At 44.3% G+C, this 19,686-nt stretch overlaps 2 protein-coding genes across 2 annotated transcripts; both read left to right on the top strand.

Annotated features, from left to right (window-relative positions):
• The first annotated feature begins 2,144 nt into the window (after positions 1-2,144).
• On the top strand, positions 2,145-11,922 carry LOC108604960. The gene is made up of 8 exons (XM_033294578.1): positions 2,145-3,009; positions 3,087-3,336; positions 6,044-7,005; positions 7,069-7,316; positions 8,391-9,267; positions 9,348-9,525; positions 10,345-10,643; positions 10,755-11,922. The coding sequence occupies exons 1-8, from the start codon at positions 2,145-2,147 to the stop codon at positions 11,567-11,569; spliced, it is 4,494 nt and encodes a 1,497-aa protein (XP_033150469.1). The 3' UTR covers positions 11,570-11,922.
• A 2,839-nt stretch (positions 11,923-14,761) lies between these two features.
• Positions 14,762-19,685, top strand: LOC108604961 (putative uncharacterized protein DDB_G0291608; the record flags this gene model as incomplete). Its single annotated transcript, XM_033294579.1, has 6 exons — positions 14,762-14,850; positions 16,100-17,448; positions 17,520-17,635; positions 17,864-17,872; positions 18,360-18,445; positions 19,360-19,685. Coding segments are annotated over exons 2-6 (1,860 nt in total), but the record flags the coding sequence as incomplete, so codon positions are not given.
• Between the last annotated feature and the right edge of the window lies 1 nt (position 19,686).

Genomic DNA, 19,686 nt, shown 5'->3' with positions numbered 1-19,686 from the left:
TAAACGTGTGAGTGAGGGGCAAGTAAAAGAAGAAAAAAATTAGAAATCGAAAATACCCTAAGCCTTAACCCCCGTTGCTCTACCTAACTGCATACGCATATATAGATCAGAGCCAAGGCCCACAAATGAAGTGAAGCTAGGCAAAAAAAAATTAAAGGGGTGGTGCATCCCTCTTAATACATTTAATTTGTTGCTGTATATATTTTTTTTTGCTTCGTTCTGAGCCTGAGCTGCTAATCCTCGGGGCACAAGTCACCGAGGCGAGTGGCGAGAGGCGAGAGAGTTTGAGAGGATCGAGGTTGCGCCTTAAGAAAAGCGAAAAAGAAAAACATTTTTTTTGCTCGCCTCGCTTCGTTGCACTTCGTTGTGCAATTTTCCGTTCCCTATGGCATGACGTTTATGGATTACATGAAAACCCATTTTCTAGACTTTATATAAATGCATGTGTGTGTGTGTGTGTGTGTGTTTGAGTGTGTGTGCAGCTAGACAAACATAAGCAGCGCTCGCTCGCTTGCTGCTCTTCCTTGCTCAGTCTCTGGTCGCTGATCCTTTTGCAAAAATTCCATCATTATGCTGGGGCGTAATTGTTTCACACACACACACACACACGCAACATCCTTTTCGGCAAGGACGCGCTCAATTTTATGGTTTGCGGCTGCCGCAGGAGCATAAAAAATATATCAAGCAAATCTGTTGAGCAAAAAATTAGCATAAGCATAATTTGAATTTGAATTTAAGGACGCAACGCAGACGATGTGGCAAACCTGAATTTATAGCTTCCAACTGACAATTTTGCAGCAAGGACAGCCGCAGGACGAACGAGCAAACTTGTTTGCCGCCGCCGAAACAATTTGCAAAAAATTTTCTTGCTGCTGCTTTTTTCTTTTTTTTTTTTTGTATTTCTTCGTTTGCCTCTTTGTGCGTTTCATTGTTTGCGGTGTTTCATAATGACGAATGATTATACACACATATCCTTAGATAAACGACATATATATATGCGTATTTATTCAATTTACATTAAATAGTCTGAAAACTTGTCCACTTTGGCCAGCTGCTCGCTCGAGTCCTCTGTCCTGTCTCTTGGCCTGGCCCAGTTATCAAAAGCCCTTGAGACACTTCAGCGCTAAATCCGTGTGCATAGCATACGAGTGCGCCTAATTAAAATGAGCGCTCAAGTAGCTTTGAGAGTATTAAAAGTTGAGGGTTGATTGCAGTTGAAGTGAGCTACAGCCAGAGCCAGAATCAGAGCTAGAGTTAGAGTAAGCGTCAATAGAAAATGCATTGAAGTATTGAAAAGCATTGAATTAATGCAGTTTGATTGATCAGTTATATACAATACATATATATTTATCGTTATTAACGCCAATTTTATTTAATTTTTATATTTCAACTTAAATGAAATTCTTAGTTGAGTTAATTTTAAATCAATATGTTGATAAATTGCAATTTATACTTCATATTTGTAAATTAACAAATTTTATTTGCTTTAAAACATATTTGGAATTTAAGAAAACTTTGAAATTAACTTACACATGGAAACTTAAATTCAGTTAAAAAAAAAAATTTAATATTCAATACTTGTATATTATTTTGCTTATATTGTTAATATCCTTTTGTTAGTGATTGTTATTAAAAGAATGTTTTAAACTTATTAAATTAAAATTCAACTGACTTATAAAAATATTAAATTGAGCTAAATTCTTAATATGCGCATATTAGTGAATTTTAATTTATATTAAAATATATTTTGAGTTTAAGAAAATATAAAATGAAAATAAAGCTTAAGTTGCATTACTCATAAATATTAAATAAAATGATATAAAAAAAATGTATTTGCATATACAAATTAAAAGTCATTCAAATTAATTGAAAATAATGTTTAAATATTTAATTAAGCGCTTTAGAAATTTTTGGCAACTTTTATATTTAACATAAATTGAATTCGAATGAATATAAAATTGAGTTTATGTCGTAATTTCAACTTTGTGCTGTATAATTTGATTAACTCAACACACATGACAAGCAATTTAATCACAAACGTTAAGAGTTCACAGAGTTCGAGCGCAGATTAAATCAAATCGATTTACTTACCGCATTACAAATTTGTGTGTGTGCTTTAACCTCGTTACAGCTTTGGCCAGGACATGCCCACAATGACACGCATGCATCGGCACTCGAGCTCGAATTTGGTTGGCGGCGGACACGCGGCGGAGCAGCGCGGACGTCGGCGCAATGCCAGCGATGCTGCGAATAAGGAAAACTTTGGCGTGCACTTCATGAGCAGCCCCTTTGGCAACAGCAGTCTGATTGCGCTGCAGGACTTGAGCAATGTGCAGAGCAAGAGTCCGCAGCGTCGCAGCTTTAGCGAGGGCAGTGGACCGCGACAGGCGACGCCGCAGTTGGCAGCGCTGCGCTGCAGCAATCACAATGTGGCAACAGCAGCAGCAGTGGCGACTACAGTGGCAACAGCTGGGGCAGTTGGTGGGCTGGAGGACTCGCAGCTGTCGTCGGCGCGCATGGGCGACACCACCTTGGATCGCATGCTGGACGCCATTATTGAATCCGCTCGCAAGGAGTCGCGTTGCAAGCATGTGGCAGCGGCACTGAGCACGCTGGGCGACGCTGGTGAGTGGAGCGAGAGCAGCGTGCATGAGATGGAAGTGCGCACGCCGACGCATCTGAAGCGACAGCGCGTGGTGCGGCGCAAGAATCAGCAAAAGACAAAAGAATCAACCAAGGCAGCAGCAGCAACGTCGGCTGTTCCAAGTGCTGCAACGGAGCTGGAGCATGTGCCCAGCATTAAGCGCTGCCTTAGCTTTAGCTCCAGCAGCAGCTGCTCTAGCGGCGGCTCTAGCTGCGAGCAGGAGGATGAGCAGCAGCTCAACAAGCGCAATCAATCTGTGGCGCCAGCAGCTGCAGCAGCCTTAGCCACGCTGCAGAGTGTGGCACGTGGCAGCATTGAGCTGAGCATCGCCTACAGTGAGCAGCAGCAACAGTTAAATGTACACGGTGAGTTCCAAGCATACCTTGCGCCTTGTGCTAGGCAACAGTTTTTCATCAACTCTCGCTCTTTCTCTCTCTCTCAGTTGTGCGCTGTCGCGATCTGCAGCGCTCACACGGCGGCAGCACTGCCGGCAGCAGCATCAATGCCTATGTCAAGCTCTCGCTTGCCGGCAGCTCGAGCCGCTATCAACGCACCGCCGTCCATCGTCACTCGAGTCGTCCGTACTTTGATGAGCACTTTAGCTTCCAAGTGGCGTCGCCTTCGTCGTCGTTGTCGTCGTCGTCGTCGCAGCAACTGCAGCTGGCTGTTTGGCATCGGGATCGTCATTTAAAGTGAGTACGAGTAAGGTCAATAGCTGCTATACAATTAATCAATTCCTAAGCAACAACCACCCACTTACTTAGTCCCATGTCATTCACCCCCAATTGATGGCCTTAGGCTGTCTTTGTCTCTGGGCTACTCACTACACTGGCGTCTCAGCCTAATTGTAACGTTTTCCTCTAGCACACACTTTGCCCCATTGTGCATTTCCTGTGTTGTGTGCACCTAAGCAACCACCCAACCACCCACCCAAGCACCCAGTCATTACTCTCACTCACTCTCTCTCTGTCTCTCTCTCCCGCTCTCTCTGTGTGTGTTTTTCGCTTGTCAGTTAGCACAGCTGGGGGTGGTCGCTAATGCGCCTTCCAAATTCACATACACCAGCCATCCAGCGCAGACGCACTGAGGTGCAGTCTATTCAAGCTGCGGCCTTAGACTCTAGGCCAGAGTCGCTTTCCAGTTTCTGCTACAGGCAGCACTCGTATTGAGCGCACGAACTAAACAATAACCTGGAGTTTTAAATGTAAAAAAATCGAGTTCGAGTAAATTCAAAACTCAAATTGACTCGTCTACACATTTAATTGTTTATTAAAAGCTGCAGCTTTATTATTTTAAGACTGGCTAAGATTTGAGCAGTGATACAAACCAATTCTTATTAAAATATAAATCAAATTAGGCAATCAATGGAGTTATATAGTAAATCTAAAGCAGTTGTATTTAGCTACTTATTATTTTTACTAAACTTGTATTTATAATTAGCTTAATACAGCAACTTAAGCTAATGTGTAACAAGAAATCAACTCAGGCGCATACTTTAACTTAAATCTATAACGTATGAATAACAGTTAATAGTAATAAATAGTGAATAATCGCATAGGTTTAGAGTTTGTGTAGAGTTTTTTATTGTTATTGTTGCCTATTTTGTTATATTAGAGCAATTCAATTGCAGAATTAAGTTTTTATGCATATGGCAAATAATTAAAAATAATATTCTGCTTAAAATTGTTGGAATGGAAGATTCTATAAGTTCCAATACCGCAAGGGGCAACTTTGATGGGTTGGAGGATCGTAGGGTGGTGTCTTCACTAGGCGCCTCGGCTAAGCTATTTTGGGGTGCGTGTGCTTGCTAAATTTGTAAGCAAACAGCAACAGCACTACAAAGTATGCTACAAAAGAGCAGAATAATCGCTGCGCGTCGCTTATAGCGCTGTCGAACTGTAGCAGCGCAGAAATGTCTGGGCAAAGGCACTCCAGTGTGGCATGCCACAGTCGTTGCTGCCGCTGAGCTGTGTCAGTTGTGTTGTGGGCCTCTCTCAGTACGCGAGCTAAGCCCGCGCGACGCAGACGCAAATTTTTTTTTAAGTCCCAAACACTCTAAAAAGGCTGCGAGCGCGAGTTATTATTCTTTTATATATTTTTTTTCGGCCAACATAACATAGACACAACGACGACAACGACAACGAGGCAAACACTCACAGTGTGTGTGTGTGTGTCTTGTGTGTGTCTAAGTGTGAGTGCAAATGTGCGTGCGTGCGTGCTAACGGTAATTTTAGCTAGCCTAGCCGACAAATGCTAAAAAGTGCGTATGGCCATAATCTATTTGTGCAGCTGCAAATAATTTAAATTAATGTTTGTAATTATAGCATACGCTTTATATTTTGAGCTGCAGCTGTATGTGTGTGTGTGTGTTGGTGTGTTTGTGGCATGCAAGCACATGTAACATGCCACACACCAATACATAGAACGCGTATACATGAGACCATGTGTTTGAGCGTTTTTTTCGCTATGCGGAAATTTGATTTTAGCAGCAACAAAATTATATAACTGAGTGTATGTGTATGTGTGTGTGTGTGTGTGTGTGTGCTTAGCTGCTATTAAATGTTGTGCGTGTGTGAGTGTGTGTGTGTGTGTTTGCGTTTGACAAGTGCTTAAGAGTCGAAAGTTAATTAAAATTCAAGGACACACTTTGAGTCAAACAGGCAGCTGACCTGAGCGACTGAAACGCGCGCGACTTTGTCACGACCACATGCTCTCATTCATGCCGTCATTCATTCATGCACACACACACACACACACACACACATACACACATACACATAGAGGCGGTTATGTCAAATCAATAGATAGATTAACCAAACAGACCAAAATTCACTTTTGCTGAAACATTATGCAATGGAGCTGAGTCCTGCCCACAACAAGCCGCTGACAAGCCGCAACTAATTGTAGCGTTCAACTAACTAAAAGCGCACCTGGGAATTTACACACACACACACAGAGAGTGAAAGAGTGTGTGTGTGTGTGTGTGTGTGTGTGAGAGGGAGGATTGTGACATTTGTTATGCATGCATAATGGAAAACATTTGAAAAATAGTTTTGTATTTGCAAATGGCTCGTTAAGCATTTTAAGGCAAATTTACTCAACGACAGTGCACTGAATTATTTATAGCACTAAGAGAGTGAGTAAGAGAGCCTCCCCCCAAGGCAAACACACACACTGTGTGGGGCTTGTTACATTTTTAATGTGTGCATAGTTAACTCTTTGGGCTGCCCTCGCCACTCGTCAGACAGTTGCGATTGCAATCGCTTCTCGAGTTTTAAGTGTATATAAAATCAATAAAACTGACCCAAATACACGACAGTACAGTGGGTGTGTGCGCGCGTTTAAGTAAACACAAATTAAATTTCAATTTATAATTCATTTGCATTTTCAATTTTACAGACGCAGTGAATTTTTGGGCTGCAGCGTTTTTCCCTTGAGCGACTTGCAACAAACGCAACAACAACAACAACAAAAACAAGCAGCACGCATTGTTTGCTACAAGCTGCAGTCACAGGAATGTCTACAGAGCTATCGCTATAGCACAGCAGATAATTCATCAAGCCAAGCCACGCCCACGCCCACGCCAACGCCCACATACAGCCGTCCAGCCGATCAGTCAGCGCCAGAGAGCTTCGAGATGAGCAAGTCAGCGACAAATGGCAGCGCCACAGCTGTGATGAGCGATGAGCTCATCAGCATCAGCATCGACAGCATGACCACCAAGGAGGACTTAAGCCAGCAGTGCCTGCCAGCAGCAGCCATGCAGCAGCCAATGGTGCTGAGCAAGAAGGCGCTGCATCAACGCGATGCCGATGAAAATCTCTTCTTGCGTTTCCTCGAGCTGGATCCGCCCGCCGATGGCAATGCAAATAGCACAGCGACCAGCACAGCGACGAGCACAACGGCAACGGTGACAACGGCCAGCATAGCAACCATGGCCATGGCCAATGCAAGCAATGCCAATCATATGAATGGCAGCAGCAGCAGCAGCGGCGGCGGCGGCGGCGGCGGACGTCGCTGCTCAACGCTGGCTGCAGCTCTGGGCGGCGGTGGCGGAAGCGGCAGGCAGGCGAGCGGACGCACGCCGTTTACGATGACGAAGCGTCTGACGCGCACCGAGGAGCGCGGCTTTGGCTTTAGCATTGTGTGGACGCATCCGCCGCGTGTGGAAAAGGTGGAGGCATCGCTCTCAGCGGATCGCTGTGGCATCCTGCCCGGCGACTATGTCATCTTTGTGGACAAGCATAATGTGGTGACAATGCCCGAGGCTGATGTTCTGAATTTGATACGATCGCAGGGCTCGACCTTGACGTTGGAGATATTCAGAAGGTCAGGCGCGGGTCATATGCCAAATGTCATCAGCAGCAGCAGCAACAGCAACACGAACAACATTTGCAACGCCGCCGCCAACAATGTCATCATAGCCAGCACACATCTTCATCACAACAACAGCAGCAGCAGCAATCAAATTAATTCACAACCCGCCGCCGCCGCCGTCGCCAGCCATGCGGAGAGACCGACAGAGCTACTGCGCAGCAGCTCGACCATTCAGCGTGCCCAGCTCTTGGCCAACAATGTCTCGCGGCCAGCCACCGCCTGCTCCGGCACCACCAGCTCCATTGAGGCGGCCAAGCGGCGGCTGCATCTGCCGCAAGTCACCTTCAGCAAGGAGGTAGGCAAAGGCGTCATTGTCTAATCCCAGCTCCTCCACCCCTCTGTCTAATTTTAGTTGCATTTTATCTAATTTGCTCGACCTTTTTTTTTTGTCGTCCGCCATTCTTTGTACATAATAATTCTTGGCGCATTATTGTTAAGTTTAAGCGTTTACACACACACACACTCACGCATTTATACTATAAATATAATTATCTGTTTTTTTTTTTGTATTTTTTTTTGCCCTTTGCTCGAACGACCCCCACGCTTGACAATAAACAAACAGAATTTTTTTCCGTTTTATTTGTAACTTTTTGTTGTTGGTTTTATTTTTATGCAATGACGTACTAACTAGTTTAATGAGCAGCAAAGTGTTAATGAACCCGCGCCGTAGAGGGCGTCTCTTGAATATTGCATACTTTAATGCGAGTCGCTCATAAACTGTGCTATGAATTTTTAGAGCGCAGCTTAAAAGGCTTTCAAATGCTTCGCTTCCTTATTTTCATTGCTTGCCCACTAGGCGCTGCATTATATTTTTTATGGGCGGGCGCACAAAAGTATGCAAAGTGAAATTCTTAGCGCCTAAGCAGCGAGGGCAATAAAGAGCCTAGTGCCTAGCCGCTAGATGGCGCTGCACAACAATTCTTAAAATGTTGCGCTGTTCTTCAAATAAAATGCATACATTTCAAATCCAAGTAATCTGCATTAGTCAAGCGTTGGCCTCTTGGCCCATATTGCATTCTTTTTGTTATTAATTAAAATGTTTTCTGTGCTTAGTTTTATAATAAAAATATTACACATAGTGAGATTTCTCACTTAATTTTACTCAAAGTAAATTCAAAAAATTCAAAGTAAATTTATAAATATCAAATTCTGATGAATTTTGCACTACGATTCAAGTTTGCCGAGATTTTTAATTCGAATACAATTACACAAATATGTTAGGTGTCAGTTTTAAATTAATGTATTCCTCATTGTAGCCTCGAATTAATTCAATTAGTTGATTATTTCTAATTTTGAAAGATGTTTTTGAATCAAAGCAGATTTAGAGCTCACTAACAACGCTTTCTTCTTCTTCTTCTTCTTCTTGTAGTCCATTGTGCCCATAACGGACAATCGTCGTCGCTTTTTGCTGCAGTTAATCTCACGCGAACAGAATTTCACGGCCGCTTTGCATTTTGGCGTGCAGCGATTTGTGCAGCCGCTGCAGGAGCGCAAGGATCTGATATCGCCGAACGATCATCGCACCCTGTTCCAGAACATCGATGAGCTGCTGCGCATTGCCGAGGACATACTGGAGCAGCTGTGCAGCAACGAGCAGGAGCAGGAGCCGCACATGAACTTCGCCTCACGTGTCTATTTATCCAAGACGACGGCAATCTGTGCGGCATACAAGAAGTACTGCAATGGCATCAAGCGCGCCGACTGCGTGCTGGTGAACAAGTCCCGCCAGACGGGCTCCGAGTTCATTTCGTTCATCACGGAGCCCGTGGTGCCGCGCAAGCGTCCCGATCTCACCATGTTTATCCATCGACCACTGCAGCATTTTCGCGAAATATTGAAGCTCATGCAGCTGCTGGCCAGCAACTGCCATGTGGACACCGAGGAGCACAAGAACTTTAGCAGCGTCATTGGCGAACTGCAGGCGGCCTATCGTGAGATTACGGTGAGCAGCGGTCTCATGGAGCCGCTGGGCGAGGGGCGACCGCTGCTGACGCTGCAGGACTTGGAGTCCCGCATGGTCTTCACCAAGTGCAAACCCTTCACGCTGGCCGTGCAGGGACGCCAGTGGATCTTTGGCGGTGACTTGTCGCGCGTCGAGGGACGCTCCATCAAGCCCTACTGGACGCTGCTCTTCAGCGACATCATTGTGTTCGCCAAGGTCAGTCGGGACCGTGTGCTCTTCATTACCGAGGAACCCATACCCATTGCCAACGTAGTCGACTCCTGCTTTCATATGCGCAAGAAGAGTGAGTTTCCCTCGTTGAATTCCCTTCCGTTCCTTTTGGAAGATTTCTGCAACGTCTTCTTCTTCTGTTTTTACTTCTAGCCACCGAATTTCGTTTGACGGTGGACCCCAACGGACGTTTGGCGGAAAGCCCTACGGGCTACTGTGCGCCGGATCTCACGCGCACACCCAAGCGTGGAGCCAGACGCAAGAGCCTTATACTACGCGCCCCATCGCTGGAGCTCAAAGCGGTTTGGCAGAATCTTTTACAGCGTCAAATGTAAGTTCAAATTTCAATTTCCCATCTTCAATTTAAATTTTTTGCAAAAGGGTATTCCCCACCATATAAATATCCTATATAGAACTGAGGTATCTATGTATGCCTGTAAGAACCTCAAGATATATCTGAAAAAAACCTAGGAACACAAAATTTAATATGAGCGACCCAACCCGCAAATAATTCTTCTAGATGAAGTTCTACACACAAATATATGTTCAAATACTACCCGCTAGGTGGCGCTACATCGCTATAGTGAATGGGCAGTCTGTCAGAAGTTAGAAAAATTATATATGACAATTGGAAAAATTGGGTAACTTTTTGTCGGACCTAAGTAGAATTGGATTCATTTAGAATTCTTGTTAGACTCGATCCATATAACGTAGAGTATAATGTGTATTAGAAGCTGAGTCGATATAGACGATATGTCTGTCTGTATGAACGTAGTTATGTTAGAAACTATAAGCGCTAGTTCATTTTTTTTTAATTTTAATATCTGTTCCGCTTTTCCCTCAAATTAAGAAGAACTGTGCAAGAGCTTTAAGGATTTAAACTTGCGTTTTGGTATATACCAAGGCCATTATCTCGATTAGCTAATGCAAAGAGAATGTACTATGAAGAAGAAATTACTAATTCAAATTACAGCTCTCTGCATATATTTTGAAGAATAACCATCACTAAATGTCGGGAACTTCTTCTTGATGGAATAAAAAGTTACTATAGGAAATTATTTCATCAATTCTTTGTCATATTTTTTTCGAAAGGAAAAGCAGCAATATGTTAAATGTTGAATTGAATTTTTGTTTATTTGGAACTTGTTAGCTTTTTGGTAAACGCCGCGTTGGGCTCAACGCCGCTATCCAGCCCATTGGACTCGCCGGATGTGCTCAATACGCTGGTGCCGTTGAGCGACATTGGGATGACATCAGCATCGATGGGATCGATGAAGCTGCCATCGCTGGACAGCATCAACCTGAAGCAGCAGAAACAGCAGGTGCGTCTCTTTCGCAGCAAGCGCCTGGACAGCGGCGATTCCTATGAGAATCTGCAGCGTTTGGCCAGCGCGCTAGTGCCGATGGCCCACAGCCAGACCCAGACCCAGACCCAGACCCAGAACCAGAATCAGACCCACAGCCACAGTCAGAACCAGAGCACCAGCACCACTGGTGGTGGTGGTGGTGGTCACTGGACCCCCGTCTCAGTAAGAAGCCACGCCCATGCCGTCGGCACACAGACTGTGCAGCTCGGCTCGGCGTCGCTGCCGTCGCGCACCAATTCGCCCGCTCGCCAGACTGTGGCACGCAGCTGCGGCGGCAGCGGTTCCATGCCCAATGGCGTAGGCGTGGCAAGTGACAACGCCTTGCTGCGTCGTTACCACACCAATACCAATAGCTCTTGTCTGAGCAGCAGCAATAGCCTGACCCAGACCCAGACCCAGTCACATACGCAGACAATGACGCTGACGCAGACGCTGACGCAAGCATCGCAGGCGCTGTCGCTGGGCAGTGTTAGCAGCAAGTGCCTGACCGCCATACCCGAGGCCAGCAGCGAGCCGGCGGCAGCGCCAGTGAGCAACTCGAGAAAGCTGCTGGAGTTCAGTTTAAGTTCGGTGGGGCGTTCGTTTATAGACGAGTCCTCCTCGCTGGTGGCGCAACAAGTGTCGCTGACCACGCCCGAAACGCCCACGCCAAACATATCGCCCAGCTCGCAGCGCTGCAACTCCGATGCCTTCTCCAATGACTTTGTGCCGCCTGCCCCAGCAACAGCCACAGCCACAGGCACAGCAATCATTCCCCTAGCCGAGTTCGGCGGCTCATGGGATCTGCTTGAGCTTGATCTGCAGTTGAATGAGGTCAATCTGGATCCCTGCTATGACACTGATGTGGAGGAGTGCATCTTTCTGGGCGATGGCATAGGCGCTGCGGGCGTGGACAATCAGCTGGACAATGACAGCGACGATGACGATGACGACAGCGTTGTGGTGGACGATGATCCATTCGGCATGCTGCCCACCAAGCCCACGCCGCCGGACTCGCTGGATCTGTGATTTGACTTTTGGCTTCCAGCCGAGCAACTCCAAATCCAAGTCGATCCCGAGTCCGGTACCGTATCCGAGCTCGAGTTCGAGTCCGAGGATGTCTGTGGCCACCAACACCACCAAATACTGTAAGTCGAGCTTAGTGCTTAGAGAAAAGCTCCAGCATTTCGAGTCTGGTCAACCGAATGGGTTAGCAGTAACAGTAACAGTAACAGAGACAGTAACATTAACATTAACATTAACAGTAACAGAAAACTAACAGCAGAAACGCAACTGTGAGAATTTTATGGTCGTAGCAAGAATTTTTTATTGTACAAATTTTTTGATAATCAAATATGCATTGAAATTTTGCACAGCCTAAACGGTTTATTATAAATATACAACAAAAAAAAAACACGAAAATATATACAAATTATATACATATGTAGTTAGCTTAGCAATCACATAAATGAAAACATACAAATATTAAAATATATATACTGGGTGGGAGATCTTTCCGATTTGGCATCCCCCCCTCTCTCATAGAATATATTTAGAGCTATATCTTATATCGTTTATGTATGTATATAACACTCTTGAAATATTGTACGTACTCGTTCTTGTATTTGTCTAAACTCGTATTAACCTATTGCCAATTGTGTGTATATATATTAACAAATTGTTATAAACAAGAAGCAAACACCACAACAAATTGAAAGCGTTTAGTCTAAATCTTAGCGTAGTAACATAATCCCAACCCCAACCCCCCCTCCCATAGCTAGTCAAAATTTACAAACAATATGCTTACACACACACACACACATATGCGCATTAAGCGCCTAACATGTTTTTTGCCAACTAACTTTATACTCCTTAAGCAAATATATATTACTACAAATTATACTAAATTTGAAACTTGTGAAAAGTGAAAAAAAGAAAACCAAATATGCTTCCATTTTGTAGCAAAGTGCGCGCCAAATTCGTATACATACTATCTTTAAATTAATTATTGAAGTATTGTTGTTATTACTGTTGTTATCTCTACCATATATAGTACATACATATGTTTATAACTCTAGCCCCATGTATATTTAGTCTAGTTTGCTCTCTCTTCGGCTCCACATCAACAATCAATGCAACTAACATAGTTTGCCAGAAATGAAAATACTACTGTACGCATTCTGTATTTTGTAACTGCACATTAACTGCATTCATTCATTAATTATTTGCCCAGCTACAGCGCCAATTATTTTATGCAATTACTCAATCGATTTGTCTGCAAATGTTAAGCGCCGCTGCCGCCGCCGCCGTCGCCGCCTCAAGCACATTTAATAACCATATGTCAACGTCAATTATTCATTGTTATGACAAGCAATGCAGCTGTGTAATCCAATAGAACCCACAACAGCAGGAGCAGCACAGTGGTTAAAGGCTATATAAATAGTTAGTTAACTTCAAATATGCATTTGGCATCAATTTCATTGAGTGAGACATTTTTCATTGCCTGCTTTTGAGCGCGCCAAGTGCAGCTTTAGTGTTCGAGCAACTTTTCATAGTTTGCTTTTGAGCTCAACGCTTGTGAACTACTGTGCTAGCATCAAGTTGCAAATTGGAACTTGCTGCTGCTGCTGCTGAGTGCCCCAAGTGTTGCACGTTATGAATTTATATAATAAATTAAGCGCATCATCTCACACACAAAGGGAATATGTAAGCGCATATTACGCATACGCCATGTGTGCGCTGTAACTGGAGCAACACTGTTTGCATTGTCGTAGCACACACGCACACACACACATTTATTTTGTTTAGTACGCCTTAAGCTATATTTAACTACGTTATGTAAACTCTCAACTCTATAGATTGCAGCTTAGGATTTAGTTTGGTTTTGTCCTTACATTTTTTTTTGTTTCTTTGTTGCCATTTTGCATTTAGCTATTAAAACAAATAATGAATAAACACGTTTGCAGCGTCAGCAATGCAGCTGAGAAGCCATGAATAATAAAAACAAAAATGATTCTTTGACTAAAAACGCTTGTAATGTTCTTTTTATTTAAAAAAAAAAAAAACTTTCAAAAATCCCACCCGAAAATATGAAACCAAAGCAAGTCAAGTTTGCCAGCAATAAATACCATATATATATATATAATTGTTGTATGTTTAAAAGCTATATATATATATATTGATATATATACATTAGTTTGCCTTGAACCCAACCACTCTGTACGTTGCCCAAAAACCGCTTAAGGTCCCTGCAATTGGTTGACCTAAAATATATTTACCAAAAAAACAAAACACAAAAAAAACGTATAAACTATAAATTGATAAATTAAAAATTGTGATGGACTCAATTTTAGTTTAGTTTAGTTTAACTGCTGCTTTCATTTTATTTTGCCAAATAACTTTTTCTATATTTCCCTAATTATTATTGTTGGTGTTGCTGTTATTGTTATTGTTGATGTTGCTGTTGCTGTTGCAAGCGTTTTTAATCAAAGATGGCCCAAAAGAAATCACTGTATACATATATGGCTATGTATATTTTGTAAATGTATCGCGTGTTTTTATTATTTATGTTTCTCGTGAGCAAAAAAAGAAATGCATATTTATAAAAATAAATATAAAGAGCTCAAGGAGCAAAGTAAAAGTAAAAATCAAAGACCAGAGACAAGTGTAACAAAAGCAAAAATTATTAAGTTGAGCCCATCACAAATTTTAATTTGGGGCAGCTGCAATTTGTGGCAGGTGCGGCTGTTGGTTGTGGTTGAGCTGGACGGTGGGTTAGGGCATCTCTCTCTCTCTCTCTCTCTCCCTTTCGTTCTCTCTCGTTCTAACCACGGTTACTTTAGCAGCAGCGTAGCTTAACACACGGCGGCAATGCTGTGGACCAGATCGAGCTGCTGATCGATGAAAAGTGTCGAATACTCAACAAAACGGGCACGCCCAAGTCGAGCGCATTGCACTTGGCTAACTGGATGAAGGGTCAGCTGGACAAGCAGCAGCAGCAGGCACGCCTGGCGGCCATTGCACGCTCACAGGAGAATGTAAGCGCCGAGGATGAGCAGCTGATCTTCAATAGCGACAGCGAGCAGGATGAGCGCATCACGTACTGGACGCGCCAGCAGCTGGAGAAGCGCACCAAGGAGCTTAACCTAGCTAAAGAGAATGGTGCACTGTCGGCTAAGCCCAATTTTGGTGGCAAGCGTCTAAGCGGCGTCGAGGAGCTCAGCATGAGCGCCGTCTCTGACAATTACTCCGAGGCTGAGGTGGTCACCAGTCAGATCAGTCAGTCGCATAGCACCACCTCGGACAGTCAGGTGAGTTAACAGCTACAAAAATGTGCGACAGTTGCTTAGGCTATCGATATAAAGAGTAAGCCCTACAGCTAATTTTATACACTTTGTTTATATAAAATATGCAAAAGGGTATCAAGAAGTTGTGCAAAAGTTATGTCTGATTCGATTTATTCTTGATCAAGTCAAGCTGTGTTTAAGTCGATTGAGCCTGTCTGTCTGTTTGTCTGTATGAGCAACGAGAGCTGCGAATCTTAGCAAGCTATAGACACCCAATTTGGTATTTAGCTACTTCTATTCTCACCGCATGTCGCTAACATTTTTTAAATTTAAATTTCATTCCACATTGCCCGCAATTTGCTAAGTAAACGTTTTACGACTTGCAAATAAATTAAGCATTGTGTGTGTGTGTGTGTGTGTGTGTGTGTGTATGCAACGAGTATCAAAAAGTTGGCTGTGCTCAACTTTAATGCCAGCGCGCTATATATATTTGCTTGTAATAATATTCATTTTATTTTATTTTTTGCTAAATGTTTTTATTCCCATTTTTTATCACTAAATGAATAACAAATTATCAAAACTGTAAATATTTAAATAAGAAGAAGACAAATATTAGCTGTTTAAAATTTGATTGAATTTTTATTTCACATTTTATTGCAAGTTTATTTTTATTAATTTCTTGTGCTGTGATTTGCGTTTTTAATTTGCTTAAATTATTTTTTAAATTATTTATCAATTGTTAACAATATTTATTTAGCTCATTCTTAAAATATATTTTCTTGCCTATAATATTTAGAATATTTTTTATATATTGTATTGATGTTTGCGTAGTGCCGCCAACTATTGCTAGAGTCCTTTTCCTTCGCTTTTAATCCACTGTAGATAACTGTGCGCTCGAGTCCCATAGTGCTGGATAAGCTGGCGGTTTGCCGCCATTGCCACAAGAATTGCCAGCAGAACGCAGCAGCGGCGCGTGGCAGCGGCAGCGGCGTTGGCAGCAGCAGCAATCAGCAACAATTGCTCTGCAATTCGCTCAAAGTGCAGCACAGCCAATCGTCGCCCAATCGCTGTTGCAAGCTCAACGGCAATGCCACGCCCCATGCAGGCGCTGGCGGTGGCGGTGGCGGCGGCAGTGTCACCAGCATGTCCAGCAGCACCATCACCGGCGAGCTGTCGTCCAAGGTGCTCGCCAGCAGCAGCAGGCGCGAGACCGGCGACACCGAGAGCGATGTGGCACAGCTAATCACCGACGAATTGTCGCTCTCCCAATCAGAGGCGACGGACGATAGCGTTGGCGCCATGCCCAACAGCAGCAGCAGCAGCCACGCCCACGCCCAGCGAGTAGCGCATGGTGCAATAGCTAATGGTCACTGCAGCTCCGCCTCAGCATCCGCGCCAGCATCCAACTCAAGCTCACCCAGAACGCAGCCAACGCCGCCGCCGCCACCGCCGCAGCGCCGCCAGCGCGTAGTGATCAGCCAAGAGCCCGCCCGGCCGCAGCTTAAGACGTCCGTCACGCATACGGAAACGGCGCGCATTATGCGCAGCAGCGAACGTGCCACACCCACCAGCTCACCGGCAAGGCAGCTCCAGGCGGCGGCGGCCTGTCATTGCCGCTGTGCGCCCGAGGATTTTGCGCAGACGCAGCTGGCGCCGGATAAAATGGAGCAGCAGACCTGCAAGCTGCTCGAGTCGCCCAAGCAGCGTGCCACGCCCACAGTGACGCCCACCAAGCAGCAGCGGCAGCAGCAGCAGCAAGAACAGCAGCAGAAGTGCCAGGAGGATGAGCAGCTGTCGCTCATGTTGATAGGCCTGGCGCAGTTTGTGCCGGCGGCAAAGCTGCTGCAAGCCACGCCCAGCATAGCCGTAGTGCCGCCCACGCCGGACTCAGTGCTCACCAAGACGACAACACATGTGTGGGACAACAGCAGCGGCGTCGGCGGCGGCGGCGGTGCTGGTGGCAGCGATCACGTAACCACCGCCACGACAGCGACCACGACAGCGAAGCAGCCGCGTCAAGCGATTATTGAGAATATACCGGAAGACTCGTGCGATGAGTCGCCGCTGGAAGAGGAGCCACCGTACAGACCGATGAGCAGTGCGCTGCGTCGCTTTGGCACCATGTCCAGCCTGGAGAAGCTGCCCTCAGATGAGCTGGAGGATGAGCTGGATGCCTATGCACAAAACGGACTCAATGAGCAGGCGGAGGCTTCGCATCAGGATGCAACTGCTGTGCAGCAGCAGCAGCAGCAGCAGCAGGATGATGATGACAATGCCGAGCGGGAGCATGAGGATCTGGAGCAGGAGCAGCTGCTGCCAAGCTGTTCCAGCGGCCAAGGCGACGTGCTGGCCAGCGGCGCTTGGACGAATCGTGCGGGCGCATTCGTGAGCGATAAGATGAGTTTCTTTGAGGAATCTCGCGCCTTCATCGACAAGTACTTGGGCCGCTGGAATGCCAACGAGCAGTCCCAGCAGCAGGGCAATCAAACAGCCTCGGAGACGGATGAGCAGCTGGATGAGTGCACCTCAGGTGCCACCAGCGGCGAGGAAGTCTGGGGCACGCCCACCAGCGGCGGCGACAACGATGACATGCAGCTGATGAATTCGGAGAATACGCACTCGGTAAGTTGGAAATCCAAATCCAAATCGCATTCTTTGATTAAGTAAACTATTCGTTGCATTCGCTGGCTTAGTCACCCACTAAGTCGAGCACCTCTTTGAACGATGACGATGACACCGAGCTAATGATGGATGAGCTACTGATGGCGCCACCTATGACAGCAAGCACCATACGCGGACTGTTGCCACGGTAGGAGTTAGTTTAGTTCTCGTCGCAATTAGTCAGAGCTCTAGTTTATAGGCTTAATAAGCAGTCGTCAACGTATTTATCGATTAATCGATATCGAAATTCATGTAGCTCTAAAAAAAAACTTAGCGCTTACAAATTTTTATATAACGTAATATCGACATAAACAACTTTCTCTTGTGTGTTCTTTTGTTTCTATATATTTTGTGTTCTTTTTTCATTCTTTTGTAGTTTTTACAGGTATATATACCCACCTATATCTTTCGTTGTTTCGTAAGCCCAAAACACACTCACACACACACACACACATAAGACTTGAAATTATTGAATTCAAAACTCATTCAACTCGAATCAATTTGAAGCTTTAGCCTAGAACAACGAGTCTGCAAGTTGAACCGAGCTGCTTGCCACTCGCTACTTTGACTCGTTACCAATTACTACTTTGTACGTATTTACAACTAAAAGTTAGTTTATGCTCTCTCTCTGTAGCCTGTATAGCCCAGTGTATACTAACTAACTAGTCTATATACTACAATATATTATTTTTAAAAATCGAAAATCGTGAAATTGCTTAAATCGAAATTTATATATCATTTAATGCTCATCAATGTATCAACATCTCGCAATCGCTAAATTCAAATTACCGAACAATTCGTTAACATACCATAACGTAACTATCGCATATCGTATGTATCGTATATCGTATATCGAAACATGTAATGCTTAGACGCCGTCTTGAGCCCCTGTTCGAGGAGGAAACCGAAAGCGACGAAGAGAAGACCCAACAGGACAGCGATGACATCAAAAAGGTGGGTCGTATTTAGAACAAATCAGCAACAACAACAACAACAACAAAAGCAACAGCAACAAAATAATGATAAACAAATATCAATCAATCTTAGTCTATGCAAAAACAAGTTAATTAATCGCTTACATTTTTGGCATGACAACACGCTCTTAACTGTTCTATATATGGCCACAAACTTAATCCATATATAGATCAGCTCTATTTGCATGCAATTAATCAAATCAAATCTAATCCAAATCCAATCAAAATCAAAGCAATGAAACTTGCGCTTAGGATGCCATATTGACTTTTATTTTCTTGTCTCGTCCTCTTTTTTTCATATGCAACAACAACAACAACAACAAAAAATCGACAATCTACTACTGTTCCATCCAACGCTCAATCATCATCTATTCACCACATTTCTCATCAACAACATAACCTCAAAAAAATTGTTTCACATTCGGTGTCAACTGTACCTGCAATTTGCTTGTCACACAATTTTACTATAACAACTATTCTTATTATCATTGCAATTATTATTATATATTTAACGTTTTGTATATGTGTGTGTTTTTGTATATTTGTACATTAATTATTATATATATATATGTATGTGTATATAGAAAGTCGTAGTGAAGTTAGTGAAGCTTTAGCCAAACCTGCAATATTGTGAACTCATAAATATCACGCGCAAGGACAGAGACGCCCAACGGCCCATTGAGAACGATTGACACTGATTGAAATTGAAATTGAAATTGATATTGAAATGATCGAAATTAAAACGCAAACGAACGATAACGATAAATTAAAAAAAATGAACGCGAACGCTCTACAACGAACTCACCACTCATAAAAATAACAAATCTCACCACAGCAAGCAGGACGCTTTATCAAAACCAGAATTGATTAGTTGAATTCTATTCCCAACAATTGGTAGGGGGAAGCAACGACAAATGGCCACTACCTAGAGGATTCGGCTGGAAGTTCAAGCGACGAGTCCTCGACGAGGCCAACGCCGCTGCCGAGCTGCCGACCCAGTCTGGTGCGTCCGCTCGGCAAGCCCATGCTGCTGCCCACTACAGCCATTACGAGTGTGATGCCAATGCCAACAGCACCATTAGCACCACCACTAGCACCACTGCCAGTGGCCTTATCCTGCGAGTATCTACTCGAACAGCGGCCGTCTGCAGCCGCAGTCGCAGTCAGCGCAGCAGAAGCGACAGCGATGACGACAACGATGACGCTGACGACGACGACGACGACG

Source organism: Drosophila busckii, chromosome X, assembly GCF_011750605.1.
Source record: "Drosophila busckii strain San Diego stock center, stock number 13000-0081.31 chromosome X, ASM1175060v1, whole genome shotgun sequence".
In the NCBI taxonomy this organism is placed as follows: Eukaryota; Metazoa; Arthropoda; class Insecta; order Diptera; family Drosophilidae; genus Drosophila; species Drosophila busckii.
Note: the sequence above shows the minus strand (reverse complement) of the source record. Positions and strands in the feature narration are given on the sequence as shown.

Coding starts and splice junctions, on each gene's coding strand:
- LOC108604960 (XM_033294578.1), top strand. CDS start 2,145: ATGCCCACAATGACACGCATGCATCGGCACTCGAGCTCGAATTTGGTT. Junction 7,006..7,068: donor TCATATGCCAAATGTCATCA/GCAGCAGCAGCA, acceptor ATGTCATCATAG/CCAGCACACATCTTCATCAC. Junction 9,526..10,344: donor AATCTTTTACAGCGTCAAAT/GTAAGTTCAAAT, acceptor GGAACTTGTTAG/CTTTTTGGTAAACGCCGCGT.